Source organism: Vulpes vulpes, chromosome 4 (genome assembly GCF_048418805.1).
Source record: "Vulpes vulpes isolate BD-2025 chromosome 4, VulVul3, whole genome shotgun sequence".
NCBI classification, from domain to species: Eukaryota; Metazoa; Chordata; class Mammalia; order Carnivora; family Canidae; genus Vulpes; species Vulpes vulpes.
This window is the reverse complement of record NC_132783.1, coordinates 21,808,663-21,827,841: the sequence shown is the minus strand read 5'-3', so window position 1 is coordinate 21,827,841 and position 19,179 is coordinate 21,808,663. Positions and strand designations below refer to the sequence as shown.

At 39.9% G+C, this 19,179-nt stretch overlaps 1 protein-coding gene and 1 long non-coding RNA gene across 2 annotated transcripts in view; both read right to left on the bottom strand.

Annotated features, from left to right (window-relative positions):
* Positions 1 to 542: 542 nt before the first annotated feature.
* The window catches only part of LOC140598712 (uncharacterized), a 45,598-nt gene continuing 26,961 nt past the window's right edge, over positions 543 to 19,179 (bottom strand). Inside the window, exons 3-5 of the mRNA XM_072757239.1 lie at positions 6,441 to 6,502; positions 3,714 to 3,804; positions 543 to 3,552 (exon numbers count right to left, since the gene is read on the bottom strand). Coding sequence (XP_072613340.1) covers positions 3,489 to 3,552; positions 3,714 to 3,804; positions 6,441 to 6,502 — 217 coding nt within the window. The 3' untranslated portion in view covers positions 543 to 3,488. The remainder of the gene's footprint in view (positions 3,553 to 3,713; positions 3,805 to 6,440; positions 6,503 to 19,179) is intronic.
* Positions 12,043 to 19,179, bottom strand: part of LOC140598522 (uncharacterized) — a 29,841-nt gene continuing 22,704 nt past the window's right edge. Inside the window, exons 2-3 of the long non-coding RNA XR_012000959.1 lie at positions 13,672 to 14,513; positions 12,043 to 13,493 (exon numbers count right to left, since the gene is read on the bottom strand). This is a non-coding gene — a long non-coding RNA (uncharacterized lncRNA). The remainder of the gene's footprint in view (positions 13,494 to 13,671; positions 14,514 to 19,179) is intronic.

The following is a 19,179-nucleotide window of genomic DNA, read 5'->3' as shown; positions in this document are numbered from 1 at the left end:
CCACCCACCTCTCCCCACCTCTTGCCTTCTGCGTTCCAGGCATTTGTGGGAAGAGGGCAATGGAGGACATAGCCTTCAATTGACAGGACTTTAGGGGAAGCGATGTCCTCAGTGGGGAGACACTTTCAAGTAGGGAAAAATATTGATAAGAACTTTGGGGTAGCAGTTAGAGATACAGGCAGGTTTAGCAAACCCTGATTGTGAATTCTGAACATCACTGTGCAACAGTGTCAGGATATAGACGTAGGAGTATCACCTAACAGAACGGGAATTTAAGACTGATGTTAACATATTTGGGGATTAGATCCGAGAAAGTCATTATGCAAATGTGAGAAATGAGGAAGATTTGTTTAATGCTGCAACATGCTCTGTTTGTGAGAAATAAATTTTTTCTTTTTTTAATAAATTAATTTTTATTGGTGTTCAACTTACCAACATACAGAAAAACACCCAGTGCTCATCCCGTCAAGTGTCCCCCTCAGTGCCCGTCACCCATTCACCCCCACCCCCCACCCTCCTCCCCTTCCACCACCCCTAGTTCATTTCCCAGAGTTAGGAGTCTTTATGTTCTGTATCCCTTTCTGATATTTCCTACCCATTTCTTCACCTTTGCCTTCTACTCCCTTTCACTATTATCTATATTCCTCAAAAGAATGAGAACATATTATTTTTGTTCTTCTCTGACTTATTTCACTCAGCATAATACCCTCCAGTTCCATCCATGTTGAAGCAAATGGTGGGTATTTGTCGTTTCTAATGGCTGAGGAATATTCCATTGTATACATAGACCACATCTTCTTTATCCATTCATCTTTCGATGGAGACCGAGCTCCTTCCACAGTTTGGCTATTGTGGACATTGCTGCTAGAAATATCAGGGTGCAGGTGTCCTGGCGTTTCATTGCATCTGAATCTTTAGGGTAAATCCCCAACAGTACAATTGCTGGGTCGTAGGGCAGGTCTATTTTTAACACTTTGAGGAACTCCACACAGTTTCCAGAGTGGCTGCACCAGTACATATTCCCACCAACAGTGTAAGAGGGTTCCCTTTTCTCCGCATCCTCTCCAACATTTGTTGTTTCCTGCCTTGTTAATTTTCCCCATTCTCACTGGTGTGAGGTGGGATCTCATTGTGGTTTTGATTTGTATTTCCCTGATGGCAAGTGATGCAGAGCATTGTCTCATGTGCATGTTGGCCATGTCCATGTCTTCCTCTGTGAGATTTCTCTTCATGTCTTTTGCCCATTTCATGATTGGATTGTTTGTTTCTTTGGTGTTGAGTTTAAGAAGTTCTTTATAGATCTTGGAAACTAGCCCTTTATCTGATACGTCATTTGCAAATATCTTCTCCCACTCTGTAGGTTGTCTTTTAGTTTTGTTGACTGTATCCATTGCTGTGCAAAAGCTTCTTATCTTGATGAAGTCCCAATAGTTCATTTTTGCTTTTGTTTCTTTTGCCTTTGTGGATGTATCTTGCAAGAAGTTACTGTGGCCAAGTTCGAAAAGGGTGTTGCCTGTGTTCTCCTCTAGGATTTTGATGGAATCTTGTCTCCATTTAGATCTTTCATCCATTTTGAGTTTATCTTTGTGTATGGTGCAAGAGAGTGGTCTAGTTTCATTCTTCTGCATGTGGATGTCCAATTTTCTCAACACCATTTATTGAAGAGACTGTCTTTCTTCCAATGGATAGTCTTTCCTATTTTATCGAATATTAGTTGACCATAAAGTTGAGGGTCCACTTCTGGATTCTCTATTCTGTTCCATTGATCTATGTGTCTGTTTTTGTGCCGATACCACACTGTCCTGATGACCACAGCTTTGTAGTACAACCTGAAATCTGGCATTGTTATGCCCCCAGCTATGGTTCTCGTTTTTAAAATTCCCCTGGCTATTCGGGGTCTTTTCTGATTCCACACAAATCTGAAAATAATTTGTTCTAACTCTCTGAGGAAAGTCCATGGTACTTTGATAGGGATTGCATTAAACGTGTAAATTGCCCTGGGTAGCATTGACATTTTCACAATGTTAATTCTGCCAATCCATGAGCATGGACTATTTTTCCATCTCTTTGTGTCTTCCTCAATTTCTTTCAGAAGTGTTCTATAGTTTTTAGGGTATAGATCTTTTACCTCTTTGGTTAGGTTTATTCCTAGATATCTTATGATTTTGGGTGCAATTGTAAATGGGATTGACTCCTTAATTTCTCTTTCTTCAGTCTCATTATAAGTGGATAGAAATGCCATTGATTTCTGGGCATTGATTTTGTATCCTGCCACGCTACCAAATTCCTGTATGAGTTCTAACAATCTTGGGGTGGAGGCTTTTGGGTTTTCTGTGTAGTTTATCATGTCATCGGTGAAGAGGGAGAGTTTGACTTCTTCTTTGCCATTTGAATGCCTTTAATATCTTTTTGTTGTCTGATTGCTGAGGCTAGGACTTCCAGTACTATGTTGAATAGCAGTGGTGAGAGTGGACATCCCTGTCTTGTTCCTGATCTTAGGGGAAAGGCTCCCAGTGCTTCCCCATGGAGAATGATATTTGCTGTGGGCTTTTCGTAGATGGCTTTTAAGATGTCGAGGAAAGTTCCCTCTATCTCAACACTCTGAAGTGTTTTGATCAGGAATGGATGCTGTATTTTGTCAAATGCTTTCTCTGCATCTAATGAGAGGGTCATATGGTTCTTGGTTTTTCTCTTGCTGATATGATGAGTCACACTGATTGTTTTACGAGTGTTGAACCAGCCTTGTGTCCCAGGGATAAATCCTACTTGGTCATGGTGAATAATTTTCTTAATGTGTTGTTGGATCTTATTGGCTAGTATCTTCTTGAGAATTTTTGCATCCATGTTCATCAGGGATATTGGTCTATAATTCTCCTTTTTGGTGGGGTATTTATCTGGTTTTGGAATTAAGGTGATGTTGGCCTGATAGAACAAATTTGGAAGTACTCCATCTCTTTCTATCTTTCCAAACAGCTTTAGTAGAATAGGTATGGTTTCTTTTTTAAACGTTTGATACAATTCCCCAGGGAAGCCATCTTGCCCTGGACTTTTGTGTCTTGGAAGGTTTGTGATGACTGCTTCAATTTCCTCCCTGGTTATTGGCCTGTTCAGATTTGCTATTTCTTCCTGTTCCAGTTCTGGTAGTTTATGGCTTTCCATGCAGGGATCCCAATGTGGGACTTGATCCTGGGTCTCCACGATCAGGCCCTGGCCAAAGGCAGAGGCTAAACTGCTGAGCCACCCAGGGTGCCCTATTCATTTGTTTCTAATAGTGATTAAGAAAAAATCATTTTAAGATACATTGAGTACCACGTGCCAATTCAAAGTTACCATTGATGTTTTTTTAAATTTCCAACTGATCTAGATACTGAAAAAGGAATCTGACAATATTCAGTTACCTGGCAAACAAAATACATATACATAAAATATACATAAAATATATATTACAAATAGAGACAGTCATATATATCAAAGGAAAGGCTAATTATCTAACTTTCTAAAAGTGAATTCCACATCATCAATTTGCCCAATGCAGTAACATCTTGTGGAGGCCTGTAAATGCAGCAAAAAGAAGTTTATTAGGTAATGGTGTCATTTCTGCATCTAGAGAAAAATATGCTATCGGTGATCTAATTCTTAATATTAAATTTAAACTAGAATATTAAAATTAAGTTAGAACTTTCATGTTATACGACAGGGAACTACAAACAAACCTTAAATGAATTTCCAAAACCCTGGTCCAGAAAGAGAAAAAAGAACAGGCAACTGAGAGGTTCAAAGAATTGAGAGAATCATCATGTGTACCTAAATCCAAAAAATAAATCATTTTAGTAACAAACTACTTGCAAAGCTCTTCCTTTGGACTGATAATCGATTCAAAAAAGTAAAGTACAGGAGAATGTTGATCTGTATCTCTGAATGACACACAAAAATCATGGTGGCTTACAGTTTTATTAGATTCAACATTTTGGTAGTAACATCTCATAGAGAATTCAGATTTACAGGCAAATTTGCACATACAAGAGCTTCTCTGAATGTCCTAGTTGTTAGGGTTTTTCAAACAAACTTAGGAAATGAAGATAAACAAGCCCAGAAAAATGTAGTAAGTAACCTGGCTGGAATGATTCAACAGGAAAACTGGAGATAGTGCCTTATGGTAGAGCTGCTACAGAGTATTCTCTTGAGGCGGGTGCTCTGCCAAAATCCTAATGCACCACAATGACCGTTTCTGAATTCATAAAGTATGGAAGGGTTGCCATATAGTGTTATATCCAACTGTCATGAAGTTTGAATGATTACCTGTATGCATATAGTCTTTAAAAAATACTATCATCAGTGTCATTACCTCTTTCCTTACTAGTAACCTACTCTTACCTCGCTAGAGTGTCTTAGCTGATTGGGAAGTTCCAACACAGGAATCAGTACATAGTGATGGAATCAGCCCCTATGCCAGAATAAAAACTCAGGTCTAGAGAAGAATAAGGAGAAAGACTGGACGATGGGCTTTAGAACTAGACTAGGAACTGACACTACTCTCTTACTTTCTGCCTATGTAGATATCCTTCCTTATCCCATGGGCCTCAATTTCCTCATCCATAAAGCAGAAAATAGAAAACTTATTTATGCCTTGGATCGTACTGCTATTTTCCAATAAGTGGCTAAGAACACATAAAAGAAACAACAATACCTCACATTGATATAGCACTTGGCAATTGTCTAAAAATATCACGTACTTTATCAGGCTTTCACCTTCTGAGAGATGGATGAAAAAGTCAAGTGCATTTCCAAGTACACTGGGTGGAGAGACTCTGCCTTGGAATCAGATAGACCTGACTTGGGATTCTGGTATACAATTTATTAGCAATGTATCCTCAGGAAAGGTTATCTTAACTTCATTTATTACCTTATCTACAAAATAGGATCAATAGCACCTACCTAAAAGAGTAATTCTGGATTAAAAAATTCAAAAAATATCAGGAAGGGAGACAGAACATAAAGACTCCTAACTCTGGGAAACGAACTAGGGGTGGTGGAAGGGGAGGAGGGTGGGGGGTGGGGGGATATGGGTGACGGGCACTGAGGGGGACACTTGACGGGATGAGCACTGGGTGTTTTTCTGTATGTTGGTAAATTGAACACCAATAAAAATTAATTTATTAAAAAAAATTCAAAAAAATCTGGGTCCATCTCCCAGAAGAACACCTCCAAGCTGTGCACATTTTACCAATGGGAGAGTTGAGACTAAGTGATGATAAACAATTGTAAAGCTCACACTTAGCAAATCCTAGAGCCAGCCTATAACTAGAACCATGAGAAGAACAGGCGTAGTGAACTCAGGAGTGAAATAGAATGAGTTAATCTATATATAGCTTTCAATTTTCCTGGATAAAACATTTCTTAAAGGAGGCTAAAACAACCCAATGCGTTTGACAGCTAAATGGAATTTGTCCTCATATATTTCTTTTATTTCTTATGCTTACTTTTCAATGACTCACAAAACAATTTCCTTTCTTTGGCCAGACACCTATTATTAACTATGCTACCTCAATGTTATGTGCAGGAAGAAAACTTATATTCTGTTATGTACATCTGATATTAATATACTCATGAAATAGCCACTTATATGTCATATACAAAGTAAGAACACTTAATTAGGAGACAAGATTGTTCTTCTGGCTTTGGCTTTCCCATTTGGGCCCTTTCACCTTGGGCGAGTCTCATCATCTTTGAAACTCTTTCACTTAATCTGTAAAATGGTGTAGGTAGACTTTGTAATCTCATCCCTTTCAGAACTAGATTCAATCACAGGTGAAATAACATCTTTCCCAAGAGCTTTAATGACGTTAAAGAGAAATGCATATACAGGATGATGTGATCATTGCTGCCCCTCTCAGACCTCACCCTTTGAAAAGGATAGTTGGTATGGAATTAAGAAACACACTTAAGTGGGATATGACAGTGAAAAACTGGAATACACAATCTTGGAAGATTGGGGGAGGGGACTTCTCTGAAATTACACAGGATAATGTAAGCCACCATTTGATAAGCTTTTACCAATGGAACTGCTTCTGTATTGTGGCAATAGCTAGGACCAAACAAACTCACAATGCCTTCCAGTCTAATTCTTTCTGATTCCATCACTATCACAAAACATTTACTCCTGGATATCTAGATGTATCTACTTTTCAAACTTCCTATCTCCTTCCAACATCCAGCATCACTCACAAATCTCCAATTTCTCTGACAACTTGCCCACTGTCCCTTTTCAAGTACCATACCCCACTAAGATTTCATGTTCTCATGCATTTGAGGTTCAGTTCTGCTATTTCAAAACAGCAAATGTAACTATCTCTTGTTTTGTAAGGAAATATAGTCCCCACTGTGCACAAGTAAATATAACTCTAGAAAAGGCCATGCGTGATTTGGTATTTCAGCTGCACCTGTCTGTGACTTAACTTGGTTTCTCTTTACTTGCTGGGAGACTGTTGTCCACATGTGGATGCTGTTAAAAAAAAAAAACAAAACATGACTATGAAATTGGCAAAGGCATAATTTAGTGTATTGAAATGGTAGTAGATAGCGTCAGATTATCCAGCCAAATTGACTAATGACTAATCAATACAATAGGAAATAATCTTCAAAATTCCTAAAGTTACAAACTGAAACTATACCAGTATGGACGAAAAAAGTTTGAACTCCCGCTCAATTATCAATAGAAGTAGGAGACAAGTGATAAAGGTGGAGAAAATAAAATATAATGAAGTAGGAAGTAAGAATTCCATATGTAATATCCTTTCACTTAATTCTTCCTTACAAAGATCCTAATTCAATCTTAACCTGTATATTAACATCAGTTCTACAGAGTTCAAAATATAAAGCTGAAAAATATCAGGAAAAAATTATTTCCACAGTAAAATTCACAAAATATATCCTTAATACTCCTCTAACAAAACAAAAAATCTTTAAAATGAACACTGGGTGTTTTCTGTATGTTGGCAAATTGAACACCAATAAAAAATAAATTTATTATTAAAACCTAAAAAAAGACCTGACTGTAACAGAACATTGCATTCCTATTTATTTACTCCCATCCCAGGAGGGGGCACTGTACCAAGTTGTGATCTAGCCCAGAGTGGTGTGTGTGTATGAGGTGTGTACTGTATCAGGCTTGACCAAATGACTTGTACTGACACATGAAATGTGACTGGAAGCAAAGTGAATCATGTCCAAGAGAATGCTTTAAGAGTCGTCATGTTTGGGGGACTGTTCTTTCCCTTCTGCCAGAAAAATGCATGTCTCTTGTAAGTGTTGTTCCCTTACACATCAAGTGGAACCAAATGCTGGAAAGAGTCACAGCCTCCTGTACCCCACACTTGCATGGACAAGAGCTAAATCTTTGTTGCTAGAAACCGCTAAGACTTTAAGGTTATTTGTTTGAGCAGTCTTCTTGGCAAAAGTTGACTGATACAATGACTTAAGCAAAATAATACTTTTTAAATTATTCCCTTGGTAAAAATGAAGCATCTTTTAATCAAGGAAATTTATGTGAAGCAGAAAAATGACAGGTGTATTCAAAAGAGTGAACTGTGTAAAATAAGTTAATTTCATATTTACGGCACACTCATCGGGTCCTATTAAAAAGTGAAGTTTCAAACAAATGTAAATGTTTCTTTTCTTTTCTTTTAAAAAAGATTTATTTATTTATTTGTGAGAGAGAAAACAATGGAGGGGAAGAGGGAGAGCAAGAAGGAGAGAAGCAGATTCCCTGCTGAGTGTGGAATCCTACTCAGGGCTGGATCCCACAATCCATGAGATCATGACCCGAGGTGAAATCAGGAGTCAAATGCTTCACCAACTGAGCCATCCAGGTGACACTAAAATGGTCTCTGATGGTTTCTAATCACAGCTAATAATCAGCCACACAGCAAGGAAACAATTTAATAGGATTCCTAGGAATGGGATCCTATATTAGACAAAAAAACTAAGTCCATAAATAAAAAACAACAACCACAAATCACTAACATATATGCTATGTTTCTCTGAGGGGCTCAGGCAAAGACAGTAATCTTTAAAGTATCTTACAAAAAAAAAATCTGACATGGAAAAAAAGTCAACAGAAAAGACAAGAAGAATAAAAAGAAAAATCTGTTACACAGAAAACATGTGATCTGATCCTAGGAAACAGGTACTCTTCACAGGAAAAAAAGGTATACCTCAACTATTTTACTTAGATAAATTACCAATCTCGACAGGCCAAGAAACTTTAGAATAAGATTATGTCACAGAGAACAGAGTGGCTATTTTATAGACAAGCAATTAGAGAGCATATTGTGTTCCCAGAGCATTTTTGCTCTATTTTACATCAGAAGTTTTTTAACTGACCTCCACTTAACTCATTCCCAGATTTACCTGACACTGCATCAAGTCAGCTGAATGACGTCCAAAGCAAAGTCTTCTCAGTTGGCAGCCTGCTCTCTGCTTTACGGGCACACCTCTGTCCTCAGCCCTTGACTAGCATGCTTGTGTCGTGAGAGTCCCTTGTGTGTGTTCCCACATATTTTATGACACTTGTACAAGATATTTTAATTGATAACTTAACCAAATATTACATAAACCAAAGATATACGAGTAAGAAAAAAATTCATTTGTTTCTAAGAAAATCAGCTGTATATTTTTAAAAAACACTCAAAGGTAAATGTGTAAAAAGAATTGTCAAGTTACAGAAGGAAAAAAAAAGAGGAAAAAAACAAAAAAAGTTACAGAACGAAAGCAATTATAAAAGATGGAGGAAAATCATAAGTCTGGAAGGAGTTTATACTCCACTTGCTTTACAAGAAGGAGGCTTTACTCATATTACTTTAAAAATAGCAAAACTGAATACTATAAGGAGTGGTTATAAAAAATATATATGGTTGCAAACTCTAGTGAGAAAACCTATGCTCAGAATCAAGAAGGCTATGGTCATAAATTTTATTTTATTTTATTTTTTTTTTATTTTATTTTTTTTTAAATTTATTTATTTATTTATGATAGTCACACACACACACACACAGAGAGAGAGAGAGAGAGAGAGAGAGAGAGAGAGAGGCAGAGACACAAGCAGGCTCCATGCACCGGGAGCCCGACGTGGGACTCGATCCCGGGTCTCCAGGATTGCGCCCTGGGCCAAAGGCACACGCCAAACCGCTGCGCCACCCAGGGATCCCTAAATTTTATTTTTTTAAAAAAGATTTTGTTTATTTATTCATGAGATAGAGACAGAGACAGAGACACAGGCAGAGGGAGAAGTAGGCTCCATGCAGGGAGCCCGACGTGGGACTGGATCCCGGGTCTCCACTATCACGCCCTGGGCTGAAGGTGGCACTAAACTGCTGAGCCACCCAGGCTGCTCATAGTTTTAAAAATTAAAGAATCAATGTGTTCTCATTCATTTAGGGAATATAAATAATAGTGAAAGGGAATATAAGGGAAGGGAGAAGTAATGTGTGGGAAATATCAGAAAGGGAGACAGAACATAAAGACTCCTAACTCTGGGAAATGAACTAGGGGTGATGGAAGGGAAGGAGGGTGGGGGGTGGGGGTGAATGGGTGACGGGCACTGAGGGGGGCACTTGACGGCATGAGCACTGGGTGTTATTCTGTATGTTGGTAAATTGAACACCAATAAAAAATAAATTTATTATTTTAAAAAAGAATCAATGTATACTTACAAAACTTAAACTAAAATTAAATGGTTGAAATATCAGTTCTATTTTCCCTGCTAGCACAAACTTTTTCTATTACCTGACCACGTACCGGTCCATATCACATCAGAAAAGAGAATTTCAACCAAATTATTATATAACCAAGTTTGAGCAACAGATTCCCCACACATGCCTCCCTAACCAACTTTGCTATCCCTATCAAAGTATTTCCCACCCTGATCTGTATTTATTTAGATGCATCCGCCAACTGGGCTGCAAACTCCATGGGGGAAGGGATTATATCCTCAAATTACATATAAATTATCATTCCCCAAATATATATTATTCTAAATGGCAGGAGACTTCACTAAACACAGATTTCTCCTTCCCCTTGCCTCCTCCCTTCCCCAAAGATTCCTTGCTCCCAGAGGGCACGCACTACATCATATTCATCTATGTAGAAATCTCAGTACCTGACTCAACACCTTGCTCATGAGGGCCAGACACAAAGAACCCAATGGACTAAAAACTAAGAAAAATAACTGGCATTTTCCTGTAAATTAATAAGATGATAAAGGCAAGAATGTCATTCAGGAAAGTGGAACTTGCTAGAAAAAGGACTGAGGAATCAAGTTCCCATTCCCAACAAATTCTTAAGAAATCAAAAGTTAACCAATAATTGAGAGTATTTTAACCGACTGGAAATAAGAGGACAGAGTAGATAAGCAGATGTGCTTCCTGGAAAGAGAACCGGAATCAGGCCAAGCACACTCCACTCATATACCAAAAGTCAATTCAAAAACCTATGAGAGAAACCGAGTGTTCATTCAATGCATTTATTGTAGCACATCATGTGCACCATCCTGCAGGACCCCCCACCCCCCACCACTCACAAGAAAGTCAATACCAGTTTCTGCTCTGTAGGACTTGACATGCTTTTGGTGGAAAGAGAATAGGAACTGGTTAAATTACCATAAAAAGTAAAAGGGGCCAAGACAATTGCATGGAGAGCAGCAGCTATGGAAGTCTCAGAGGCAGTTTCACAACAGTGTTTGAGATTCACTCTGAACCTTGAAAACTAGGAAAGTTTGGGACAAGACAAGATTGAGAGGGAGTGGGTTTATTAAAATAGGGCAAACAATGTCAGCAAAGTCACAGTATTACCAAGCGTAGCTCAGATTATGGTAAGCAACAAACCTAGCTAGAACACTGGGTATTGCAGACAAGTTGTAGAAAAGGAGACTGAAAGAGCAGCTTCGATGTGTGGAGTGACTGAAAAGTCAGGCACAGATTCAACATGCCCTGCCTTTGGCTCAGCTCGTGATCCTGGAGTCCGGGGATCCAGCCCTGCATCAGGTTCTTTGCTCAGTAGGGAGCTTGCTTCTCCCTCGGCCTTTACCTGCCTTCATGTTCTCTCTCTCTTGCTGTTTCTAATAAATAAAAAAAATCTTTTAAAAAAATCTAAATATGCCTTGTTAATTGCAGCATTTGAAGAAAATTATAAGGCAACCTCCTCACCCTAATGAAATAGAAAAAAAAAAGACTAAAAAGTAGAAATCTATAATAAATTTTGTTCATTTGATCAATATGATGGTATATTTTATGTATCAACCTGACTGAATCATAGGGTGTCAGATATCTGGTCAAACATTATTCTGAGTGTATCCATGAGAATATATTCAAATGAGATTAAGATGTGAATTCATTGACTGACTATAGGAACTTGCTAGCCACAACATGGGTGGGCCTCATCCAATCAGCTCAAGGCCCAAACAGAACAAAAGACTAACCCTCCCCTGAGAATTCCTCCTGCCTGACTGCCTCCAAACTGGGACATTAGCTTTCTTCTGCCTTTGGACCTAAGTTGAAACACTGGTTGTGTCTCGAGCTTGAGAGTCTTTGACCTGAGCTATACCCTCAGTTCTCCTGGTTCTTAGGCCTTCAGACTCAAACTAGTACAGCACCAGCTCCCTTTGGTCTCCAGCTTGCTGGCTTACCCTGCGGATCTCAGAACTTGTCAGCCTCCATAACCACCTTAGCCAATTCTTACACTGAGATATATATATATATATATATATATATATATATATATATATATATATACACACACACACACACACACACACACACACACACACACACATCCTATTGATTCTGCTTTTCCGGAGAGCCCAGACTAATACAATCAAACTTGAAATTTCAGATGTCTGTTATATTGCTACAATAGAATCTATCTGATGAAAAACTAAAGGACTCTTGATACACCTTCTAGTCAATGAAAACATGTTAACCTTGACCAAAATGTAACATTAAATAGCCTTCAGATAAGTTCAGAGCAATAGTCATTCAATATCAACCATTTTTAATTTTACTTCTTTTTATTTTAATGAAGAAAGAAATACTTCTTATATAGATAAACAATTCTTTTGAGAAAAAAAAATGAGCCTGTATGTGCAAGAGTAATGCTAGGACTAAGTATAACACAGTGAAATAAATAAAGCAGGCACAGTACCCAACCTCAAAGAGCTTACAGACTAGGTAGGGATAAGCCATTAATCAACCACCAAAGAAATGGAAAATAACCTGATGAATGCAAGGACAATGATGAACATGGTGCTACTGGAGTATATAATGGAGAGAGCTAATCTCATCTGGAGTTCAAGGATGGTTTCTTGGCCCTGTGATGACTGAACAGAGGAATCTAGCAAAGGAAAAAGAGAAAATGCAAATGTAGAGCAAGTGGAAGGCACTCAGACATTTAATAGCTGGGTAAAAAGCGTATAAGCTGCAAAAAAATAGAACAAAAAAATGAGTGGCTAGGAGATGGTTTCAGTGAAGTCAAGGAAGAGAGTGCTTTAAGAGGGAGGTATCTGTCATCTGTCAACAACCCCTAATGCCACTGGGCAGATCAGCAGAAGGAGCTCCAAAAAGCCTGCAGTGCTTTAGTGACACAAAGTGCATGGTGGCCTGAGAGAGTCACTAGAAAGCTCAGGGCAGAAGCCATCTCAGTGCGGGCAGAGGAGCACATTGGAGGTGAGAAAACTGGAGACCTAGAATATCCAAGCAAAGAGGGGATCCCTGACGAAAGGGGATGTAGAATCAAGAGGGAACAATTTTGAAAAGAAAAAGTCTGAATATTTAATATCAATGACAATGATCATCAGTGTCAGAGGGTGAATATCAAATGAAGAGAGGGGATGCTCTACGTCCTAAGTGTTCATCAGAGGGGGTACACAGGCTTGTTCTTCAGAAAGAGGAGGGGACAGACACTTCTCTATGCCGGGAGGACGAAAACAGAACGAGTGCACCGATGAGTGAGTGTGAGTGTGTGCTGTCAGGAGCTGATGTGTCAGTGTTATTTACATTATCTTTCCAGTTGTTTACTGACATTCTAGGGTTAAAATTACCATAGGGTTTCCTATGGGATTCAGATGGTGTCAACAGAATTAAAAATCTTACGTGTGGCAAGGTACAAAGTATTTCAAGGGATTATTAAATGTCACTTTTGTGTACAATATGGCATTGGTCCTACCATGAATTGAAACAAAGCAAAATATATTTATAAAAGTTTAATATAGCATATAAATACCCAATAATGTGCATTTAAATTTAATAGAGAAAAAAATGAAGAAAGATCAGGAAAGCTGTTTACAAGCACACTACATTCCAAAGTCTACAAATGGGCCCATGGAACTAAGTCGCGGAGGGAAAGCTCTCCAAAGCCTGCTTGGTTCCATGCTGTTGCTAGAGGAAGAGTCAGGGAAACTGTCAGCAAGAATGACCATGCTCCTTTTTCTTTGCTTTTCCTTTCTGAAAAACAAAAAGAATGGGAGGGAGTGAGGGAGGGAGGGAGGGAGGGAGGGAGGGAGTGAGGAAGGAAGGAAGGAAGGAAGGAAGGAAGGAAGGAAGGAAGGAAGGAAGGAAGGAAGGAAGGAAGGAGAAAGAAAGAAGGAAAGCAAACCGATAGACAGACAGACATGTAACCCACCCCTAACTGTGCACAGCCATACATCACAGGACTTAGTTCACCAAAGGGAAAGACACAAGGAAATGTCGCTGTCATCTCTGCCCACTGAGATGAATTAAATCAATCGCCCATTCAATCCCGCCTGAAGGAGGCAGCTGAGCTGGGGCGGGACCCTGAGGCTGCGTGTCCTGCCCCTGAACAAGGGGCCTGGGACGTGGCCTGGGCGCTGCTGCTCCTGCTGGCGCTGCTCCAGGCGCCTGTGGACAGCGCGCGCCTGCACGGATCTCTGCATGCAGAGAATTCGATGCCTCAGGAAACCACCAACAGGGAATGTCACCTCTGTGACCTCCAGCTCTAGGAGCCAGGCCACCAGCAGCTCCGGGAACCCGCTGACCAACCGCCATCTCCATCTCCAAGACGCGTGGCTACAGCCAGAATCCCAGCAGCTGGGGGCTGGGCCAACAGGATCTCCAGCAGCTCAGGGTCCCAGAACACAACCCAGGCGACACTGGCCTCGGAGACCATCCCCACGACAGTTCAGCCGCGGCCTTTTCTTATCAGTCACAATCACACCAGCTATTAGCTCTAAAGGAAATCCAGGATCCAGAGTGGATACTGGCAGCTCTCTGGGCGGTATTGTGCTGACACTGGGTGTCCCGTCGGTTCCTTACATCGGAGGCAGAAGGTATTATTCCAGAAGAGGCGTTCGATCACGAACCATTGGTGAACATGATGCCATCATCTAAGGAGGTCCAGGACCAGTGGAAGAAGACGGATACAGCCCTGTCAGATCATTTCGGTGATTCGGCCATGCACATAATATACAATGTGCTATATAAACATGTGGAGCGTCCTCCTGGTTCCTAAAGGGAAAACGGGTTTGGTTTGGGTTTTCTAAAGGAGTATTTGGAACATAGAGTTAATGCAATGGTTATAGTCACTTTTAAGAAATACACAGTAAGACAAGGCCTGCCCTTTCCTTGTATGGCACTGGTCACAGCAGGGGAGTGATCGGCAGACATGGTCCCCCATGGGTGCTGTGCCCTCCCTGCATACAAATAAGGCCCTCAGGATGCTGACAGAAACACCACACAGCAAAAATTATAGGAGTTCACCAGCTCGCAAGCATAACTTTAAAGCGTTGTGCCGGGTGCACTGCCCCCAGGGCCCAGTCAAACTAGCGAAGATATCTGGGCTTTGCCCTGCTAGGGAGAGCCTGAACTTTCAATGAGAGGTAATCTAAGTATTTTTTTCCTCTGTGTATTTCACTAAATTGGAACACTGAACAGTGTTTTAAAGATTTGGTTAGGTTATTGCTGATGTGAGACTAGTGTCACTACCAGAAATCGCTCTATTTCATATGGAACAGTTATTTTCTGTTTAGTGAATATTTTTAAGAGGTGTAAAGCTTTCTGCTCCTAGAATCGCTGAATGTCCTGTAAACTTCCCTAACCTAAGTTCCTCCTGTGATTTCCAAACCCACCCCACAAGCTAAGGCTGTGCCAGTCCATCCAGGGGCCGTAGGGCAGCACTACCTACACAACCCCTCAGGCTCCCACCTACATACCAAATGCTGCATTTTTGTGCACTGTTGATTTTACTCAGATTGGGGACATAGCATTTTTATACTACAAAAGCTTTGGAGTACATTTTTAAGGCTTTTAAAGATAAGCTTTTATTATTCTTCAGGCCACTGGTCTCCTGGGGGCGGGCACATGGCTGTATTATGGTATTAGAGAAAGCCCCATGTTGTAGGGACCCCAGGGCCAGTCAATGTAGTTCCTGTTACAAGCAGCCAAAACTCGTTCATGTTTGGTGAAAAAATGGTACTTAATCTGACTATATGACCATCCGACAGAGTGTTGCTATCTTAGTAAATTTCTGCTAATCCAGAAATGCACTAATATGTCCTAATGTCCCTCGTCTGCACTGCAAAGGATTTAAATGTGACTTGTGATCAGCTTTTGTGTTTCAGAGGATGCTAGGAATTTCTATGTAAAAGCATCACGTCTACGCACTGTGCATTAAGGCCTAGTCTGCTGAGGACCAGGTAACGCCGCAGGCCTGAGATGTGTATTGTAGAAGGAATCCAAGGAAGCCTGGGTGGGCAGAGTTGGTAACAGACCACATACTTGCCTGGTAGGAACCCCCACCGTTTCCATTTCTTTGTAAAATGACGATGCGGGTGGGGGGTGTTTTCAATTTTACCTTTTTCATCTCTTGTGTTCTTTGTGCTTCCCGGCTTGAGGTCCATTAGAACCCCAGAGGCAGGGGATCCCTGGGTGGCGCATCGGTTTGGCGCCTGCCTTTGGCCCAGGGCGCGATCCTGGAGACCCGGGATCGAATCCCACGTTGGGCTCCCGGTGCATGGAGCCTGCTTCTCCCTCTGCCTGTGTCTCTGCCTCTCTCTCTATCTCTCTGTGACTATCATAAATAAATAAAAATTAAAAAAAAAAAAGAACCCCGTAGGCAGCCGGATTCTGAGCACTCTGAGGATAGGGAACCACTTCATGTCCCTGAATACCTTTCCGGTGGCCTGAGGCCTGTCTTCTCCGTGTGGAAGCTGCATCGCTCACTTCCCAGGCCAACCACTGCTCCCCTAGTGCACATTTCACGGGCATAAACTCATTACCTAGTCCTGTTCACTGCGGCAAATACTCGCTTCTGTTCCCGCTGAGAAATGTATTCACTGGAAGATGCGTGAGAATCCAATCCAGGACTTTAGATAATCCAAAACATGAATCACTCCCATTCAGGTAAATGAGAGTTGACAATATATTCGTGAGAATTTTGTATTTTTAAGGAGAAAAATTTAAAGCAAATTCCTTTAACTCTTTTTTCCTTTTATTATAATGACCAGGTTTTGGTATTTAATTGTCACTGAGAACTATTTTTAGAATAAAATTTTGTTCTTCATCTAAAAATTAAAAAAAATAAAAAAGTAAATACCAACCTAAGAAATAATAGACACATCAGTCAGTTGATTATGCATTTAATTAAGAATAATACTCCTAACTCGGGGAAACGAACTAGGGGTGGTGGAAGGGGGGAGGAGGGCGGGTGTTGGAGGGGAATGGGTGACGGGCACTGAGGTGGACACTTGACGGGATGAGCACTGGGTGTTTTTCTGTATGTTGGTAAATTGAACACCAATAAAAATTAATTAAAAAAAAAAGAATAATAGTGTGTATAGTTTTGACATAAGTCAGCCATGATAATAATATATTTAATTACTTTTTAGACTCTTGTTAAACAAACTCCTGGGATCCCTGGGTGGCGCAGCGGTTTAGCGCCTGCCTTTGGCCAGGGCACGATCCTGGAGACCCAGGATCGAATCCCACGTCGGGCTCCCAGTGCATGGAGCCTGCTTCTCCCTCTGCCTCTCTCTCTCTCTCTCTCTCTCTCTGTGACTATCATAAATAAATTAAAATAAAATAAAGTTTAAAAAAAAGAAAAAAAAAACAAACTCCAAAAAAGGGAAGGCCACATTTTAGAACTCCTCTCCTTTTTTTAAATTTATTTTTTATTGGTGTTCAATTTGTAAACATACAGAATAACACCCAGACTCATCCTGTCAAGTGCTCACCTCAGTGCCTGCCACTCAGTCACCCCCACCCCACGCCCACCTCCCCTTCCACCACCCCTAGTTCGTTTCCCAGAGTTAGGAGTTAGAACTCCTCTTCTATTCAACTCTGTACCCTCTTGATGCAATAAAGCACCACAAACAGTGGCCTACAACTCAGTAACTTATCTTCCTTTTTCTTTTCTCCAAGCAGTCTTTTTTTTTTTTTTTTTTTTTAGGCACAGGATTTCTTTTATTTTTGATTTTTTTAATAATAAATTTATTTTTTATTGGTGTTGAATTTGCCAACATACAGAATAACACCCAGTGCTCATCCCATCAAGTGCCCCCCTCAGTGCCCAGCACCCAGTCACCGCCCCCCCCCCCGCGCCCACCTCCCCTTCCACCACCCCTAGTTCATTTCCCAGAGTTAGGAGTCTTCATGTTCTGTCTCCCTTCCTGAGCAGTCTTTTTTGGATCATGTGAGATTTCCAAAGAGGGCTAAGGCACAATGAAGGATGACTAAAGTTCTAGGAAACATTTTTCCTAAGGTTCTAAGAAACATTTTTCTTAAGGTTCTGTGAGCTTGTTTCTCAAATTCTCATAATTTAATATACTTAGCTGAATACATCTTTATTGTGCAGGTTACATTCACTGAATTATATAAAGTATAAATATAAATCATAAAAATTTATATTACAAGACAAATTTTAAACCTTCTTTTGAATATTTTATTAATTCAATGATGCAATGTAGAACTTCACATTTTATTTTGTATGGCTAAGTAGTGGCTGAATCTTTTATGAGTATCCACTCATGTTACTAGATGGAATACATTTTTCTTGAATAAAAATCTCCCTAGAAACACAACTTTCCTTCATAAAGAACTAAATCTAGCTAATTCAAGTGTTTTATGTTATGTGCATTAAATTAACTTCACTTTGCAGCTTATTGACTATTTTTATACCAATCATTAAAAAATAATCTAATACTCATCATAAAATATATCCCCAATTTAAAAAAAAAAAGGCATTTTCTTCTTTATCTTCCTACACAAAGAAATCCTGTCTGGAAACAAGCAATATGTATGTTTAATTTTAGTTGTCTAGATATTAGATTTAACACTTAAAAGTGTTATATTCTTTTAATTTCCTCTTGTGATAAGTGATGTATTCATGTTATTTGCCTTACTGAATCTAACTCGAATGCCTCTTCTTTTCATCATAGTTTTTAGCAACAAAAGATTGTAAACTTTCTCCTTTTTAGTTTTTACCATATCTCTTCTTAAACCTGTGTATTTAATGCAATGTGGATTAATTTTAGAATACTAATCTTTCATTATTACATTTGTTAAGCATAATTTGAAAGAACCCTGCAGCAAATACCATCTTCGCATGAACCTTAGTCATTTCACTGCTCCATATCCAGGTTTCTGAGTAGTCCAGACAGGACTGCCAGGTTCTTAGTCAATGGGGTATCTTAATCGAAGGCTCTGATTATCTGTGGTAATAACCATAAAAAGATCTATGACCTAACAACAAGATGCTGTTGGCCACACAGTTATGTGGCTCAGAGATAAGCTACTTACACAGTAGACCAAAATGTGTACACACATACCAGTACATACTCAGCAATCCCAGGGTAAAAATGTAACACTTTGCCAGACCAAATACTTCCATGCACATGAACAGCAGACCAGAGTTCAAGTGGAAGAATTTGCTTTCTGTAACTTCCAAGGAAAGAGACATAAGCTTTCTTCCGAATTGAAAAGGCACACTGGACGAGGTGTACTGCATCAGGAGAGAAACGAAAGGGAACAGAGGAGGCCAGATCACCCAGCATTCACTGAGCCCCGACTGCCAGGGTGGGCAGTGAGAAAATAAACATAGCTGTTCTGTGTTCCTCAGTTCAGTTCTTGAGGAACTCAGTTCAGTGACAAAAACACATATATAAGTAAATCATTTCTC